The sequence below is a fragment of the Drosophila nasuta genome, chromosome 2L, assembly GCF_023558535.2.
Source record: "Drosophila nasuta strain 15112-1781.00 chromosome 2L, ASM2355853v1, whole genome shotgun sequence".
Classification (NCBI taxonomy): domain Eukaryota; kingdom Metazoa; phylum Arthropoda; class Insecta; order Diptera; family Drosophilidae; genus Drosophila; species Drosophila nasuta.
In genome coordinates, this window is record NC_083455.1 from 13,237,014 (window position 1) to 13,254,211 (window position 17,198).

Here is a 17,198-nt window from a genome sequence, read left to right on the forward strand (position 1 = left end):
TATCATATTAAATTTATTTTAATGGTTAATTCTATTATTATTTCAATTGAAATTCAATTTTTTATCAAAATTGACTTAAATGCTTATTTTAAGAGTATCTGTAGTTAGCTAATGTCTTTTTTAAGCCGCTTTCAACGATGCCTTTTGCAAGCATTTTAAGGCTTCATTCAATCCCTCTCTTGATGCTCTCCTTAAATTCAACTATCAATAAGTTGATATGGCTTTTGTTAGGGTGCGAGAAAAAAGAACCCCTTTAAGCGCCAAAGTTTGACTTGGACTGCAAAACTGATTTGAAGAGCGCACCGGCCGCAATTGAATTAAAAATTTAATTTTGCAATCAGGCTGGCAAACAGTTTGCAAAGCCGCCGTGCAATTTGATTAGCCGGCATTCAGCTAGAATTTCCATTTCAATTTTCATTTCCATATCGAAACCAGACTTGAATCAATCTAACTGTCTGGTTGATTGAAGAGTTAATGCACATGCTCTGCCCTTCTCTCGTTCACTTCGACACAACTGATTAGTTCGATTGGCTTATTTAGAGTCACAAACTCTCACTTTCCCTTTCCGTTGACTGAACTTTGCACATGTCGTGCCGTTCATTGGTAATTAGCTGAAAACATATGCGAATTATTTTATTGCGATGACATCCCGATAAGTTTGAAATGCTGGCGCAACTAATTGCCGCTCTTTAGGGCCACCAGAGAGAGAGAACGAATTGTGGTTTGTGATTTAGTTGATCATACGCCATGTTAGACGTGAGCTGCACATGGCGGCAAATGCTCGGATTGCTCTGCCTCAGCCTCTGCTGGACAGCAAGCAAAGCGGGATATATGGAGGATAACTTTCCGGCGAGTGTCATTGAAGACGGCACGCTCACAACGGTGAGTACAGAAATGACAGAAATGCCAAATATGAGTTGGAATTACTTGTATTTGTTGCTGAGCTAGCTGCAATTGTTGGCCAAATACAAATATCCGGGAGAAGAGCACACGGTGACCACTGAGGATAAGTATCTGCTGCACGTGCATCGCATACCGAGACCAGGCGCAAAACCTGTGCTGTTGGTACATGGTCTGCAGGATGCCTCCAGCACTTGGATTATGATGGGACCTCACAGTGGTCTGGGTTATTTTCTCTACGATAATGGCTACGATGTCTGGATGGCGAATGTGCGAGGCAATCGGTATTCGCGAGGCCATCTCAAGCTCAATGCGAATACGGACAAAAGCTACTGGAGTTTCTCGTGGCATGAGATTGGCTTTTATGATTTGCCGGCCACGATTGATGCCATTCTGGCAAAGACGGGCTACAGCAAGCTGAGTTATATTGGACACTCGCAGGGTACGACATCGTTCTTTGTGATGGCCTCCACTCGACCCGAATACAATGACAAGGTGCATGTGATGCAGGCTCTGGCGCCGGTGGCATTCATGACGCATGTTAAGGCGCCGCTGATTTCGGTGGCACGTTCCAGCATGAATATTCTTGGTGACAACTTTGAAGTGCTGCCACATTCGAGTCTGCCGACCGCGCAATGCATGTCATCGGCCATACATCTGCAGACTTGTTTCTACTACATTTGGTTGATATTGGGCAAAAACCCAGGCGAGCTAAATCGAGTGGGTAAAGATGGAAAATTAAGGTGAACATCATTCAATCTGTTCTTCGTTTTCTTAGACTATGACACCGGTGCTTATGGGTCAATTGCCAGCTGGCGCCAATTCCAAGCAGGTGCGACATTATCTTCAGCTACAACCAACGTCGCGCTTCGGCCAATACGACTATGGCGCTGATAATCAACGCATCTATGGACGTGCAACACCGCCAGACTATCCGCTGGAGCGCATTACGGCGCCGGTTGGTTTGTATTACGCACAGAATGATTATCTGTCGGCTGTCGAGGATGTGCAGCGTTTGGCCAAACGGCTGCCGAATGTTGTGGTGAATCACTTGTATGCTAACAAGAAGTTTAATCACGTCTACATGGTTTGGGGCATCAGCTCCAGGCGCTTGGCTCAGCCCAAATTTCTCGAGGTGATGCGACTGTGGGAAGCTGGCGGACCGCAAAATGGAACTGCGACCACCACCGAGATAATGCCGACAACTACAGAGGATACGGAGGTAACTGAGGAGGAGGACATTCCAACTGAACCAACCGAGATGGAGCAGCCTTCAACGGAACAGTCTGAGATAGAGCAGACGACGACAGAAAAGTCACAGACGGAGCAAGCTTCAACAGAACAGTCTGAGATGAAGCAGCCAGAGATGGAAAAATCAGAGACAGAGCAGCCTGACATAGAGGAAAATTACGCCAAGTAATTAGCTGTGAAATATAAAGGGTAAATGGTGTTGGTGTTTGTATTATAACATATATAAATGCATTAAATTCGTCAAAATTGCAAGTCATTTGTATATCAGTTTGTTGGCTAATTGACTAAAATAGGTTTTGTTTTTGATTTTTGCCACGTAGCGGTTATCTCACTGTCCGCTTCCGCACTTATCAATGTTTTTTTTAATTCTCTCTGAACTGAGGTTATTGGGACTCAAAGAGTTTTATTCCAAAGAGAATTCCCAAATTTATGAGCATGTTTTAATTATTAGTCAGACAGAATTCAAGCTCAGATATAATGTATACACCATTATTAAACCTAATGTAGATAACAATTAATTATATTCAAATCAAACAATATTAATGTCTGGCACTTCCCAATAAATGGCAACTTGATTTGTTTGCCGTCTATTGTCATCCCAGCGGAACGATCTGTTAAATATTTGTCAATTGAAGTTCATAAAACTGAAAGGGGGCAAAGTTGAGTGGAGAGTGGGAAATGGATTTACTTACTTTAGAGATGATGTTCCTAGTGGTATTAATATGGATATTTTATGTATTAGCAAAAGTGGCAACAACGACAACCACGTGCCACACATCCGCAACAAGAACAACAACAACTGGAACTAGAACTGGAAACGTTTTGGGAATTTGCGAGAGCAACGAGGCGCGAAAACATTTACTCAACACTTAGCAGCAGTTGGCAGCTGCCTGCGATGTTGCAAGTTAAGAGTTTGAGAGTTTTTTGTGTTATAGTCGGGGGCTTAGCGGCGCTTGCAACAGCAGCAGAAGTAGCAGGATGATCAGCGAGTGGGAGACGGGGTGGGGGAGAGCTGGGGCCAAGCGACGTGCGGCGAAAGTTTTATGATTTATGAAGCGAACAAACGTTGCTGAAAAGCAGCTGCTGCTACAACTGAAGAGAGGAGAAGAATGAATCAGGGGCAGCTTCGTGTCGGACGCAACATGGCGGACGATGCGACGGAAACGGATGTGGCCGACACCACAACACACAGTTGCTCGGGGTCCATGTCTCGTTCACTGCATCGTCTGAGCGGCAACTTGATGTGGCACGCCAACCCGGATATAAAAATTGCACTTTGATGCGTTTCCCAGACACACACACACACACACTCACTCTCACACAACAATAACATGGTGAAAAAAGCTAACAACTAAAATAGCAAACAATGCCAAGCCAAAATAATAAAAGTTGCCTCGTGGTTTTTGCGTTGCGCTCATTAAAATTTCGCTTAGAGCTAAAGTTTTTGTATTCACAATACAATACAAACAAACAAACACACACACACAGTCTTTCATACACACACACACACAACTACCGAAGAGAAAACAAAATGTCGGCTTTTGCATTTGACACATGCAACTTTCTAAGCGTTTTGTGTTTGCCGCCGTTGATGTTATCCTCGCGATTCGCGGGCTAAAGTTAAGTGTGCAATTTATAAAAGTGTCCAAAGGCTGTGGGCGTGGCCATGTAAATGAAAGCCAAAACAAAACAAAGCAAAAAAATTGCACATTGTTAGCGACACATTTTGCGCCTGAGCCGACAACGAGCACAACAATACCATATAACAACTATAGCAGTAGTTAGCACAGGAATCCAAAACACAAACAGTCAACACATTATGCAAAAAAATAGAAAGCGAATATAGCACAATGAACTTTCGCCTCGGTGCCGTTTTAAGCTAATGGGAAAAATTCCACACGGTGAAAGTGTAAATAGAAATCAACAAAGGTTTGCCTAAAAAAAGGAAAAGGGGGAATTGTCTAATGTAGAACAGAAGTCAGAAGTCATACGCCACTTGTTTAATTATAACTAAAATGGAACCAGGAATTTATCATACAATTATTATCTAGAATATCACTGCCAATAATTCATCAACACAGAAATTTGTTCAGGAAATTCTCTATTTGAAATTCTATTTTAATAGCGCAATTTGTTAAAAGAAAACCTCTCTATCTTAAATTGAATTTTAAAAGCGTAAAACACTTATCACTTTTCCCTGAAGTTTTTTAGAAAATGCTCTCTTTTATATTTTATTTTAGTAACGTAAAAAACATCCCACTTTTCCCAAAAATTTGATAAAAAAAAAGTCTTCACTATTTTAAATTGTATTTTAGCAGCGTTTTACGCTTAACTCTTTTCCCTGAAGTTTATTAAAGAAATTCTCTATTTTATATTCCATTTTAGTAGCGTAAAACACATTCCACATCTCCCACTCTACATTTAAATAAAAATCACGCTTCAGTTGGATTTTAATATGCATTTTTAATATTTATTATTTGTTTTTCATATGATTTTATAAATAAACTCGTTTACGTGTGGTGCCCTCAAATGATTTTCATTACCATTTGCCATAATGTTCTGCATACATTAACATTATGCCTATAATTATGACAATTATAATCATTTATTAAACGCGCATACTGTTAATTTAGTTTTAGTTTGTTTTCATTGCATTCGTTTTTTTTTCCTTTTGTTTATTTTCGCATAGACTTAAATTGAAAAGTATAAATAGATTTTGTTGTTGTTGTTTTAAATTTAAATGTTACACATGTAAAACTAGCAAATACACACATGTTCGTCCTTCCGATTAATGTATAGTTAATGTAGGTAAATAGTTAGAATATACTTAACAAAATACATTGATAGCCCATTAATTACATGATTTTAAAATAACGTATGCTAATATTTACACACAACTTAATGGATATACATTATTATACTGTACGGCTAGAATAATATTAAAGTCATTATTAATAATATTTCAAAGCAAAATTGTTTTTCTTTCGTTTTTTTTAAGTGAAAATAGTTTTGATTTTGTGTTTGTTTTTGGGATTGTTAGCTTGCAAATTTGTTAGCGCGTGCTGAATAATTTTCGAAAAAGTTTTGCACATTTAACATTTAGAACTTTGTGTCTGAATTTTTCGTACATTTTATTTTTCAATTTAGATAAATTTTCCTCTTTAAGCTTGCATTCAGTCTTTCAACTAAAAGCTTGTGAGAGTGCACTCACAAACAACACTCAACTACATACTTTGTATTTCGTATTCATTAAATACTTTCGCCTCGAAAAGTAAACAAAAAAAAAACAGATTTTATATTATACTTTTTTTCATAAATATTTATAATAGTTTTTGGCTTCCAATTGAACAATTGAACAATACACACACAGAGAGAGAGAGAGATAAACACTCAGATCTACACTAATTGCTAATGGATTTCGTGTGTGTTTTGTTTTAAAACATTTTTAAATTGATTTACTTGTTGTGTATTCAATTATTTTATGTTTTTATATACTATATATTCTTTTTTTGTTTTGCTCCAATTTTGGTTAACCATTTTTTTGTTTTTGGTGTTTTGCACGGTGCTTAATTTTTGGCTTTGTGTATTGCAAAAAACATTTAAAAATTGTTTGCTCTGGTTTTATAATATTTTACATGCAATATCGTTAAATATCTTCAATTATTTGGAATAATTATATTAATTTTCCTTTTCTTTTTTGTAGTTATTATATAATTTTTTGCCGCGTTTTAAAAACGTTGTGTGAATAGTTACGAATAGAAGATACGAGTATAGATTGTAGATGGTAGATATGTCGCTAAACTTTGCCCGAAACTACAGTTATAAGCATAAGTATATGGATAAGTTTAGTATGTGATTAGATTAATATGTTTGTTTGTATGTATGTTTATGCTATAAGCTATTTGTATAGACACCGATATAACTGCTAAATGCCAAGCTACTATATATGCTATATGTACACAATTCGCTACTCCTTCCCCCTCTGATCTGTTGATTTAGAAATAATCCATTTTGGGCGCATCGAGCGCCGTGTGCATGGTCAAAGTAACGCCTCGATTAATGCTAACCGCCGGATAGAAGACGCCATAGAGATCTCGGAATGCCACCGAACCCTGTGGCATTTCATTGACCAGAAAACTCAGCGTATGCCGCTCGAGATCCAAGAGAACTCCGATTGTGCTGCCCGTGGTGATGCCGCCTTCGACACGACGCTCGTGTATGGAATTGTGCTGGAACCAGGAACGTTGCCTGTCAATGTACATGGCAAAGGACTTTTCATCTTTGCCTGCGAAAGAGAAGGAAAGAAATACTATATTAGCAAATGTATTTAAAGTAAGCTCTTTGTAAAGTTTTTTATATTTTTCAGTTGAGAAAACTACAAACTGACCGTAACTTTGGCAGTTAAATAAGAAGCATGGCAAACAGTTTCTCTAAAGGTATTTTCGCAACTTGAAGTAGTTTATGAAGTTTGCGCGCTGCCATTTCCCTAGACACAATTTTCGTTACTCTAACAGTCTATGCTGCACTTTATAAACAACAATAACTTTTGCGACGCCCCTGTAGTAATATCTAGGTGTCATTGTTACCTGCACAAAAGTTGATTTTGCATATGACAATTTCATGCGCAAAACTTCTTAAGAGACGCAATGGGAATTGAATTGCGACACGTGTTAAATGATGCGTGGGTTCGCTTTAAAAAATAATTTAAAATCCATTCGAATAGTGGAATGAATACGCTGTGAATTTCTTTGACGCCTTGCCACAAATAAACTTTTGTCAAGCGCAAAGTTTAAGTGTCGCAGTTTTAATTACTTTTGTCTGCGCGTGCCTTCCTTCTAAGCGGCAAGAGGAAAAGATGGTTGAGAGTTGAGATGGGTTTTCCCTCAGCTGAACGCATTTTCAATCAATTTGCCGTTGCATACACTTTGAGACGTCTTGCACGGCTTTGTTTGTGTTTTTGTTTGTATTTGTTGTTGAGGGAGTGGAGCGGGGAGGAAAGCAGGTCTCTCTCTTTTGTTGGCACCTAACGGAAGGCGTTGCCAGCGAAGATCCTTAGCGTTCGTCCTGTTTGGTAACTGAAACTTCTTGCGAAACTTTTGCACGCACACACGCACGCACCAAGAAATGGCTAAAGTTTTCCACGTCACGCCCACCAATCGAAGAGGTTGGCGCCCCAAAAACTTTTCTTCCCACTTACTTATTAGCTGGCAAGTTTCTGCGCATACGATTGGCATTTTGTCAACGCTAGATGGCGCTGCTGCATTTGTTGTGCCGATTTCATCATTTTTCCCTTTTCTCTTCTTATTGTGTAGAAAAACTTTTTGAAAGCTTTTCAAGTGTTTGGGCCCCAAAACGGAGCCTCGCCCAAGCATTATTGTTAATTGAATTTCAAATGCCCAGCGAAAACCCATTGAGAGTAGTGGAGAAGTGTGTAGTGTGAACTTACCCAACATTTTATTCCTGGCCACATCGATGCGGGCCACACCGAATGCCGGATCCGTGTCCGCCGTATAGTTGTCAATGGTGAATTCCCAATAGTGTACGCCGCGCGAGAAGCCAACGGATCCAAGGGCCACACGATGCTCCCAGCCCTCCACGGAGACGGTTGCATTATTTTTGCTAAAGATTAGACCAGAGCCAGCTCCGCCGCTTAGCACGGGATCAAACGTGAACCAGGCCACTGCAAAGGACCACAACAATAACGTAATGGAAAATGAGTGAGAATTGTAGTACAAAGAATGCTGGCAAAATAAAAATTCAGAGAATAAAACATACAGCACAAAAAAAGGGCAAAAAACACGGTCTCTAAGGTGGCAGATGAGCAGCGTAAGTTACTGGCTACTATAAAACACAGCACAGTGGTGTAATATTAACTAAAAAGTGTGCTTCATACATGTGTATACACATTTTGAAATATTCTGCGTCATTGTAATTAACAAATTTTAAGCAATAATTACCTACAATTTATATTTGCAATAAGTTCACTTTAATTGTTCTAAAAATGAAAAATCATTGCAAATAATCTGTAATAATTGTTACTCAACTAGCTACGTAAATTTAGTTCTTTATGTTTTCTGTAGTATGTACTTTTACATATTTTATTAAATTTTGTAAGATTTTTGTTAGTGCAATGCACAAACTTCTTTTTCGTTTCCTCTAACAAAAAAAAAAAAGAATAAACAACTGTCACTAAGGAGGCAGATAAGCAGTGCTAGCTGCAGGCTACAATTAAGCATTTTACAGTGGGCTTTGAATATTAAACAAATAAGTACAATTTGAAAAATTCTTCATAATTTTAAAAAATATTGTTTTAGCACCAATCCAAGAAAGCTTTTCTTTGTAATCTATATTTGAAGTAATCTTTGCGCTTAATACTATTTTATATTTTTCTCTTAAAATAATAATACATTGCCAATAATTATTAGTAATTGTTTCTCAACAATCAAACATTTCTAATCACTGAAGAAAGCTTTATAATTTCAAATACTTTTTTTTTTTTTTTTAATAATTCAATATCAATTATTTTACTACAAATGCGCAACCCATTGAAATTTGCTAACAAATGTAATTTATCATAGTTCCTTAGCCACTGACCGACCTATGTCTGCGATGTTCTAAATTCCGTTTTTTTTTAACTAATTTATTCTTTTAGTGTTCCTTCAAAAAAATATAAATTCTTTTTTCTTTTAAGGTGCTCTTTTCAAATTCTTTGTACACTCTGCAATATATCTGTAATAATTGCAATTCACAAACTTTATCTATTTACTGCCCCACATTTTTATGTTAGTTTCTAAACCACTGTCGGAAGTGAGTCTGCAATTTTCTGTAGTATTGTCAAAGCTCAAGTGGCCACAGCGAGTGGCAACTGGTCACTGGCTGTGCTTTAGTTGCAGCTGGAGTTGGCTCTCACTGACTTCATTGCAATGCCAATGTCCGATAGTTTATGCTGTTATGCGCCGCAAAGTATGCTACGAGCAACGGCCAGAGTCAGTCGAGTACTTTATTAAATTTACTTTTATTGTTGTGGCGCATTAAGTTGCCAAAGTCAAGTCGGTTGGGGAATGCCGCTAACCACAAGACGATGATGATGATGATGATAATAATGACGTTGCGGCTGCAGTGCCTTTTGCTTTGCTTTGCTTGCTCCTCATCGACACGAAGTCTTTTTTATTGGCCACTAAAGGCAATTGTGTTTGGCCAACGGAAGCAGGCCAACAGCAGCTCATTGTCTGACTTTGTTTACGGCCAAATATGATTTTGCGATAATGCCAAGCCATTTATCGAAAACAAATAAGTCTGGTCTAGAAGTGTGTTAAGTTAAGCTTGAGCTGATTTGCGGCAGGAAACAGGCATCAGGCTTGTGGTTAGTTCATTTAGCACGATTTAGTAGCCGTAAATCAAAGTTGCTCAATAAAATTGTGGTCAAATTGAATTGCATCTATTTTGCACAGTTTAACAAATTATTTCCCTAGTTGTTAGCAATTTATCTGAGATTTAATTATCCAATTTTCCGACATAATCAAAATCAATCTTCATGTTTATTTGTCACAGATTTACTTAAGGCAAGTGTTAATATATATAGCAGAGATAAAAAAAAGAAATCTCATTAACAACTTCTAAAATATTTAAGTTTCTTTATTTGATATTGAATATTTTTTGAGACATTTTAAATTTTACACAGAATATACAATAACAACTATAGTGTCTGATATATTATATTTTTACTCTATGGTATATTTTAAATGCAGTAACATATCATATATATATATCATATATGAAATGTAGCCTTTGGAATATTTTAGTATTTTAGCGGTATATTTAAAGAATAATACGAAACTATTTTACTATTATTCAAAATATAAGCTATCTATTTCCACATTTATTTATGACAAACTTACAAATTAATTAATTTTCTATATTTGTTATTAAAAATACTTTTTAGAATTTTAATAAAGTCAATAATATATTACTTTAATTTCCTTTAATTGTTTTTTATTAGAAGTAATCTTATCTTTATCAATTAACTCTCCTGTATTTTCGCTTTCTTTATCGACTTTATTAGCCAACACTCCTTGAAATTATAGCTCTAATTTGTGGCTGTTTCGAGGTGTTAGTCCGCCCAGTAAGCAGACCCAACCCATTAACAATTTTGCTGGAAAACCCCCCTAAGAACCGTTACGTGTCATTAACTGTTAGCTGTTACCCGTTAATTACTTAGGCGTACACGCCGCAATGTAAACACTTTATAAAATAACCATTTCGCCTGAGCTGGCCAATGTCTGTATATATGTATGTATATGATACAGACCCTAGACCCTTCACGCCGCGTTTGGTTGGCGACCCGAGCAATAATCAATTAAAAGTTGCAAATTAACGGAGAGTAACCAATAAAACGCGAAAGGATAACACACAGAGGACATGGCCAAGAATGCGCTGGCAATTTAATAAATTAAATAACTTGAAGCAACGCTTTCATTTCCAATGTGCGGTTAAAGGTGTAGTGGGAAGTAGGAAGGGGGATTGGTCTTGTCAGGTGGCGCATGCATCAATCAAGTGAGAATTGGATTGCGAATGGAGCCGCCTTTTGCCTCGTGGCCGGAGGCGCAAAAAGGGGTCAATGGCTGTTTGACATGCAAAGCACGATGAGCCCGAAACGAACGAGCGAGGAGGATAAAAAGTGGGAGGACATGCTACGTCACGGGTTCGGCGCATGACCGAAAAGGATTAAATTATAAAACAGGTTGGCAAAGTAGCTCAAAACAGTAGCACAGAAAATGAAAAAAGAAGGGGAAGGAAGGGGAATGTTATAGCCGGGAGTTTAATTGAAAAAGCTAGTACAACGACTAACTGGTAATGTTGAGGCTCTCTCTCCACTCACCTTCAGCCGTTTGCAATCCAATCAGCTCAGAGTATTCACCCTCGCCGGCACTGTTGAAGGCCTTGACGCGGGCATTGTACATGGAATTGAAGTGCAGACCGTCAACGGTGCAAATTGTTTCCTTGCCGCAGTAAACTTCCTGCAAAAATTACCAAAAAAAAAAGCGAATACGTATTAAGGTGTGCTCAGAAGATATTCGTGAATGCATTTGGCATTCATTTTTCAACACTCAAAAACACTCAATTGGCTACTCACTCGAAATTCACCGCCGCTGCCATCGTCCAGTTCCAGAACGTAGCCTTCGACAAAGGAATGATTCGGTGGCTGCCACGCAACTGTAACTGAATTATTTTCCGCTGAGCAATCTGTTGGCAATATTGTTGGAGTCATCGGAGCTGTGGGCGTGGATGGGGGCAAACACGTTAAACATTAGTTCAACTAACTTTACAACTTTCTAAATGGGTGTGTGCGTGTTTGTGAAGTGTGTGTGTTGTGTGGAATGTGAGTTAGTTAGTAGTCGAAACTAAATTTGAAGTTTGTTAAGAAAATGCCTGTTAAAACTAAATAGGAAGTCAACCAAAAAAAAAACAAGGCAAAGAAAAGTGTTGGCAAAACTTTAAAATAAATGAAGAAAAGCGCAAAGGAAACAAAATTTTACTTAAAATCACATTTAAATAGGGATAGAGAATATGTAAAATTTTATGTAGAGAAAGTAATTTTTAAACTAATGATAATACAAATACAAAGTGAAGTAAAGGGGACAAAGTAATACATAATGAAAGACACTTATTGACAAATTAAATACTTTACAATTTTATTATAACAAAGATACGAAATAAGAAACAGACAATGATGTTCTTGAATAAAGTAAAGTAAATGGGACAAGAAAATACAGCTTAACTTAATGGGAAATTAAATATTATACTAATTCACCTTCATTTCAATGATATTTGTAATAGAAACATAAAATTAAGTAACCCGTTCCTACTTAAAACACAATTTTAAACAAATGAAAGACAAACACAATTAATGGTTTTAAATGAAGTAAAGTTTCCTTCAATTCCCATCTAGCAAGAATTGTTCAAATAAGACAGAACTTTATTTTAATTAAATACTTAGCATACTCTTGAGAGTAAGCAAAGTAAACGTCAACAAATAATGCAAGCAAATTAAAGCTGATTGAATGTTAAATATGAGAAGGCAGTAAAAGCAAAATGAACATCAGATGGGCTGGCACTTAGAAAGGTTGCCGAAACCATAAGAAATCTGCTCCCATCTGGGCTGTAAAATTCTGTTGGCAGCATTATACATGCATTATATACTAATTGTGCCACGCCCCGGGCATAAAAAAGCAACGGTTGACAATAAAAATTTATGGCACGTATACGCACATAAATGAGCGCGCACTTGCGCCTAAAAGTATGCCACAAAATAAGCATTAAAATGGCGGCTGCCGTTGACATCAAATTAAAAAGGCGCCAAGCTGTCAAATGTCACAAAGGCAGGTACCAAAAAAACGACGAAAAGTTTGCATTTGAAATTTATTTGTTTGTCGGCTTGGGAAAGGCGGGCAATCAGAACAAAAAAAACGTGAAAAGGATATGCGAAGAATAAAGCATGAGCTAAGCGTTCGCCTCAAGCGAGTCACTCGAACGCAAAAAGTGTCACAAAACCAAATAAAATAAAACAGAAGAGAGGAGAAATGTAAAATGGAGACTTAAGCTTCGAATAATGAAGAATATAGGTGTCCAATGGGAAACATCAAATAAAAAAAAACTGAAAAAGAGGCGGCAAAAGGCAAAAATAATAAAAATATAAAATAAATGTGCGTAAAAAATTTATGTCATTTGAAGCTCTGCCCCGTTGACAGTTTTGTGGCGACGCAACGGATGAGGAAATATTTTGACAGCATTTATAACACCCTACACGTGGGTATACTAGATGGGTGAGAAGTCTTGTAACGCCTCTAATTTGACACCTTAAATATTATAGAAGTAAACTAATATAGAAATATTTCCTTGAATTTTGCATATACCAAATGTTTCATTATTTAACATTTTATCACTGTGATGCCTATATTATAAACATGTATAACAAATAAAAATTTGAACAGTTGTATAAAATAAGTCTTTAAATTGATAACAAGAGAAATTTTATAGAATGTCTTAAATACAATTTTCTTTTTTTGGTTTATTATTTTGTATGAATTTAAAGACACTTTAAAAAGAGTATTTGGCATTCGTTTAACCCAAGTTATTTTATAGATACGTTTCGGTTTTTGGTTTTTTATTTTATTTTTTATTTTTGTGGCATTTTCTGGTTGTTGTTGAAATGAAATTGTGAAAATTATTATGCGTAGGCGCGCACCGAGAAACAAAAGCAAAAGCCATGGAAAAACAAAATGGCCGACAATGGAAAATTGCAATGCATGTTGGGTGGCGGATGCGTCAATGTGTGTGTGTGTATGTGTTTGTGTATGTGTGTGAATGTATTTTTATGTTTGTGTGTTGAGAGAAAGGTAAAGCAGAAGCACCAAAGAAGAAGTTTTCAGGTTTGTTTTAATCATTTTTGTGTTTGGGTGGATAAAAACAACGCAAAAGAATAATTTTGTGAATTTCATGAATTTCTTGTGAAACGAAAAGAACAGTTAAAAGAATTGTTTGCAAAATGTTTGTTTGTTTGTTTAAATTTATTGAGTTTTTGTTTGTTGTTGTTGTTGATGGGGTTGCATTGGTTGCTCACCTGCCGGACATCTTTCATCCTCATCTTTGACTGCTAATAGTTGGGTATTGTTTTTTCATATACATTTTTTTTTGGTTTGTGATATTTGAAAATGAGAGCAAGCGGCACATACGAAAATGTGATGCAATATGTGGTTTTGCGGGCAGCGCGAGATAAAAGAGAAGCACATAAAGTTAGACATTTCAAAAACAGTTTCAGATATCTTATAAGCTATAGAAATATATATTTGTTCTTATTAATAAATTGTGGGGCGAAAAGTTTCATATTTCAACACTTTTCTTAGAATTGCTTTTTATTTTTGGTATTAAAGGTGTGCATTTGTTTGATTGTGTGCGTATGTGTGTGGGTCTGTGTGTTTCCCTCTTTTATTGGAAAATTTGTCAGTCAAGAAATGGAACTGCGATTCGTTTCACTTCACACTTTGCACTTTATCCCCTTTTGGCTTCACACAAACTCGCACTCTGCTTTGCGCTACGGATTCTATTTATAAAACACAATGCAATAGTGAAAGGAGTGAACGGGGAGAAGGGGGCAGCAGGAATTGTGCTTTCCTCTTGGGAATACCCTCAACTATCTCAACTATTTTTATATGACTCTCCAGAGCGCACTTTTCAATGGCACTTAATGAGTGCTCTCTATTGTTTCAGCACTTGCCGAGGGTGTGCATACATTTATGTGTGTGTGTTTAGGTGTGTATAAAGGCATTAATGTGCTGGTATTGGTGTGCCGCAATTTTACCTTACCAAGTGAAAATTAGTGACAATATTTACGATATGCTCTTCTACAGCAATTTCAAACAAAATTGGTTCTTAAAGAGCTCAGCAGCTAGCTCAAATTTCTAGCTTACTTGAAGGGGTAGAGTGTAGAGACTACTTTAAAAGTCAAAATTAGACAATGAGTGTGTGAGTAAAGAGTAAACTGCAATTAATTTTAAATTGATCAGGTAGCTGACAATAAGAAAAAGCTTCTCTTGTGTTTAATGTAACTAGATTTTCTGACTCTACAGCAATTATTATGATGACAACGTGTTGATTATTTACTTGCAACATTAATTTTAGCAACTTTGATTAGTAAACTTTAATCAATATACATTAGATATCTTTACGCACCTTTCATTTGGATAAAATTCAAATTGTCAATGGCGCGTGCCAAGGCAGCGTCATCGAGGGTCAAATCAACAATTGGCGAAACGCGAGGCGCAGCATTTGTGACCTCTTGATGCCAAGTCATATCTGTGTTGGCTACGCGATTGATGAGCATTGAACCGACCTACAAAATTGAGGGAAATATAATAAATATGATTAAGTAAGTTCTGTTTAAAGCTGCTTTACCTGTAGAAAGGCGGCACTGTCAGTCTCCTTCAATGCCTCGATGCAGAACTGAATGAGTCCCGTGGTCTGTTGCAATTTGCCCGTACAATTCGACTGTTGATCCTGCAGCAGACAAGTAGGAACAATAATGTGAAAAGCTTTACAGAAAATGCGAAATGAATTTACACACCTTAAGTATTCTGATTTTTGTGTCCTTGTCCATGCGTATGGCCTCCAGCAGATACTCGCGACGGTCGTGAATCGCCTGGATGAGCGCTTCGCACTGGGCGTGCACCAGACGCTCGAATTCAATGCAGGATTCCTGCGCGTAAATAATTAAAAAACAAGTGAAGAGAAGCGAAAAGAAAAGAGCATGTAGTACATATTTTATAGACAGTGTCTTGGGCAACTTACGGTAACTTTGTCGCTCATGCCTTTGAGCCGCTGTATGAATTCGGTTGTGGAACGTGCCTTCTCCGACAATTGTTGCAGATTGTGCGAGAGTTCCGTCTGCAAAAAAGAAAAGAACAGAATATTCCGATAAAGGCATGACATCACAGAAGAAAAAAACAGAAAAATGCAATAGCTGTGTGTGTGTAGTAGTGAAAGTCGTTAAATTTTACGGCTTTTTTATGAAGTGCGATGCGGCGGACTTTAGTCACGCCTGCGGCGACGCTTCTTTTATATATATAGTATATCGCATATATACTTCTTTTTTTATTATAGTTTTTCAACTCGTGTCAAAGTCAAGGACTGGCAAAAGAAATGAATTACATGCCCAGCGGGCATACAAATCCAATTCCAATTCCAGCGCCAACACCAACTCCAAATTCCAATTTTGCGACTGCTGCAAACAACAATAACAATAAATCCAATGATGAAATTCCACGAGAGTAAAAATCTCATTTGGTAACAATGAGGCAACAATGTTCTGACTGCGGTGCAGCCGCTGCAACATTTGCACTTGACACTGACATGACGACAACAGCAGCAAATTTTTAACGGCAATTTTCATTTGCAGCAATTAAATTACTCATACGGCACGTTAGCCTAGGCCGCAGCTTAACAATTTCAATTCATTAGCATTAAAATTTGCCAGGCTCTCTTCTCTGGCCCTGAACTCGTTTCCTGTTCCTGCTGCTGCTGCTTCGCTGCTTCCTTTCTCTCACTTTCTCCATGATAATGAGGCATGTTGTTGCTTGGTTTGTTATCCCTAGCTGTTGTCGTCTTTGCTTCGTGTCTGGCCTGCGGGCCACTTGGCATTGAAACGTGCAGCACCCTGTGACGTCAACTTTCACAATTATTTGTGCTTCCTGCGCCACACGAACCCAGGGCCCAAACACATTGTCCAGCTGCGCTCAAGTGTTTGCCAGACAAGAACACAACGCTACCCTTGTAATACTCGCCGGAGGCATTTACATGCTTTTCACTTTTCTACACAAACAATAACAGAGTTCGCATTCATTTTGGGGTAATTGTATTGTCAGACACGGCGTATACTCATTACCTTATTTGTTGCAACTTGCTGTTTGTTGATTATTCTATTCTATTTGCCATTCGTCGCTTTTCTATTTACATTACCCCCAAAATGTTGTTCTTACGCCTCGTCTGCTCTTACTTTGTGCAAAGAATTGGAAGTTTCCAGCATAATTGTCGAGCAAATAAATTTAAAATAATATTTGCCATATAGCAAAATGTGCAATTTAATTAAACAAATATTCTCGAACTCTATTTTAAATTATCTTTAATTTAAGCAAGATTTTTCCATTAGTTTCTGCTTAAAGCCGCTTAAAGTTTTCAATATGCTTTTCATAATCCGGCTATTTATTAATGCAGAGTCAGTTTTTGACAAACAAACAAGTAGCAGAGCGAACCAAACATAAAAGTGTTTTTAATAATAAATGCATTTGGCTTATTAATTGTGAAGCATCCCCATCACAAAAAGCAATTTCGGTTGGAACCCAATTACAGTCAAATAATTTCGTAGACATGGCGTCTCTCATTATGGAGTAGATTTAACTCTAGTTCAGGTCTATGGAAACAAGGCAGCTTATGGCGATTACATTCATTAACTGAATGCTCAGTCTGGTCAGAGACTGGAAGACTGGGGGGGCTGG

The 17,198-nt window shown here is 37.4% G+C and overlaps 2 protein-coding genes across 4 annotated transcripts in view; one reads left to right on the forward strand and one right to left on the reverse strand.

The window, feature by feature from the left end:
* Window positions 1-750: 750 nt before the first annotated feature.
* LOC132793510 (lipase 1) lies at window positions 751-2,387 on the forward strand. The gene is made up of 3 exons (XM_060803472.1): window positions 751-882; window positions 949-1,620; window positions 1,679-2,387. Exons 1-3 carry the CDS (start codon window positions 778-780, stop codon window positions 2,318-2,320), a joined length of 1,419 nt encoding a protein of 472 aa, XP_060659455.1. The 5' UTR covers window positions 751-777; the 3' UTR covers window positions 2,321-2,387.
* Window positions 2,388-4,600: 2,213 nt separating this feature from the next.
* LOC132798050 (E3 ubiquitin-protein ligase TRIM9) overlaps window positions 4,601-17,198 on the reverse strand; it is a 102,562-nt gene continuing 89,964 nt past the window's right edge. Inside the window, exons 2-10 of one of the 3 annotated variants that reach the window (XM_060809773.1) lie at window positions 15,496-15,591; window positions 15,272-15,403; window positions 15,103-15,204; window positions 14,881-15,040; window positions 13,772-13,801; window positions 11,285-11,424; window positions 11,030-11,168; window positions 7,598-7,831; window positions 4,601-6,436 (exon numbers count right to left, since the gene is read on the reverse strand). In XM_060809773.1, the coding sequence (XP_060665756.1) occupies window positions 6,147-6,436; window positions 7,598-7,831; window positions 11,030-11,168; window positions 11,285-11,424; window positions 13,772-13,801; window positions 14,881-15,040; window positions 15,103-15,204; window positions 15,272-15,403; window positions 15,496-15,591 (1,323 nt within the window). In that variant the 3' untranslated portion in view covers window positions 4,601-6,146. Of the gene's footprint in view, window positions 6,437-7,597; window positions 7,832-11,029; window positions 11,169-11,284; window positions 11,425-13,771; window positions 13,805-14,880; window positions 15,041-15,102; window positions 15,205-15,271; window positions 15,404-15,495; window positions 15,592-17,198 lie in introns of all 3 variants that reach the window. The other 2 variants (XM_060809769.1, XM_060809779.1) reach the window with 2 other exon arrangements.

What these genes read in the sequence shown, in the direction of transcription:
- LOC132793510 (XM_060803472.1), top strand. Translation starts at nt 778, where the DNA reads ATGCTCGGATTGCTCTGCCTCAGCCTCTGCTGGACAGCAAGCAAAGCG. An exon ending in AAGACGGCACGCTCACAACG is followed by an intron (nt 883 to 948) that starts GTGAGTACAGAA and finishes TTGCTGAGCTAG; the next exon opens with CTGCAATTGTTGGCCAAATA. An exon ending in ACCCAGGCGAGCTAAATCGA is followed by an intron (nt 1,621 to 1,678) that starts GTGGGTAAAGAT and finishes TCGTTTTCTTAG; the next exon opens with ACTATGACACCGGTGCTTAT.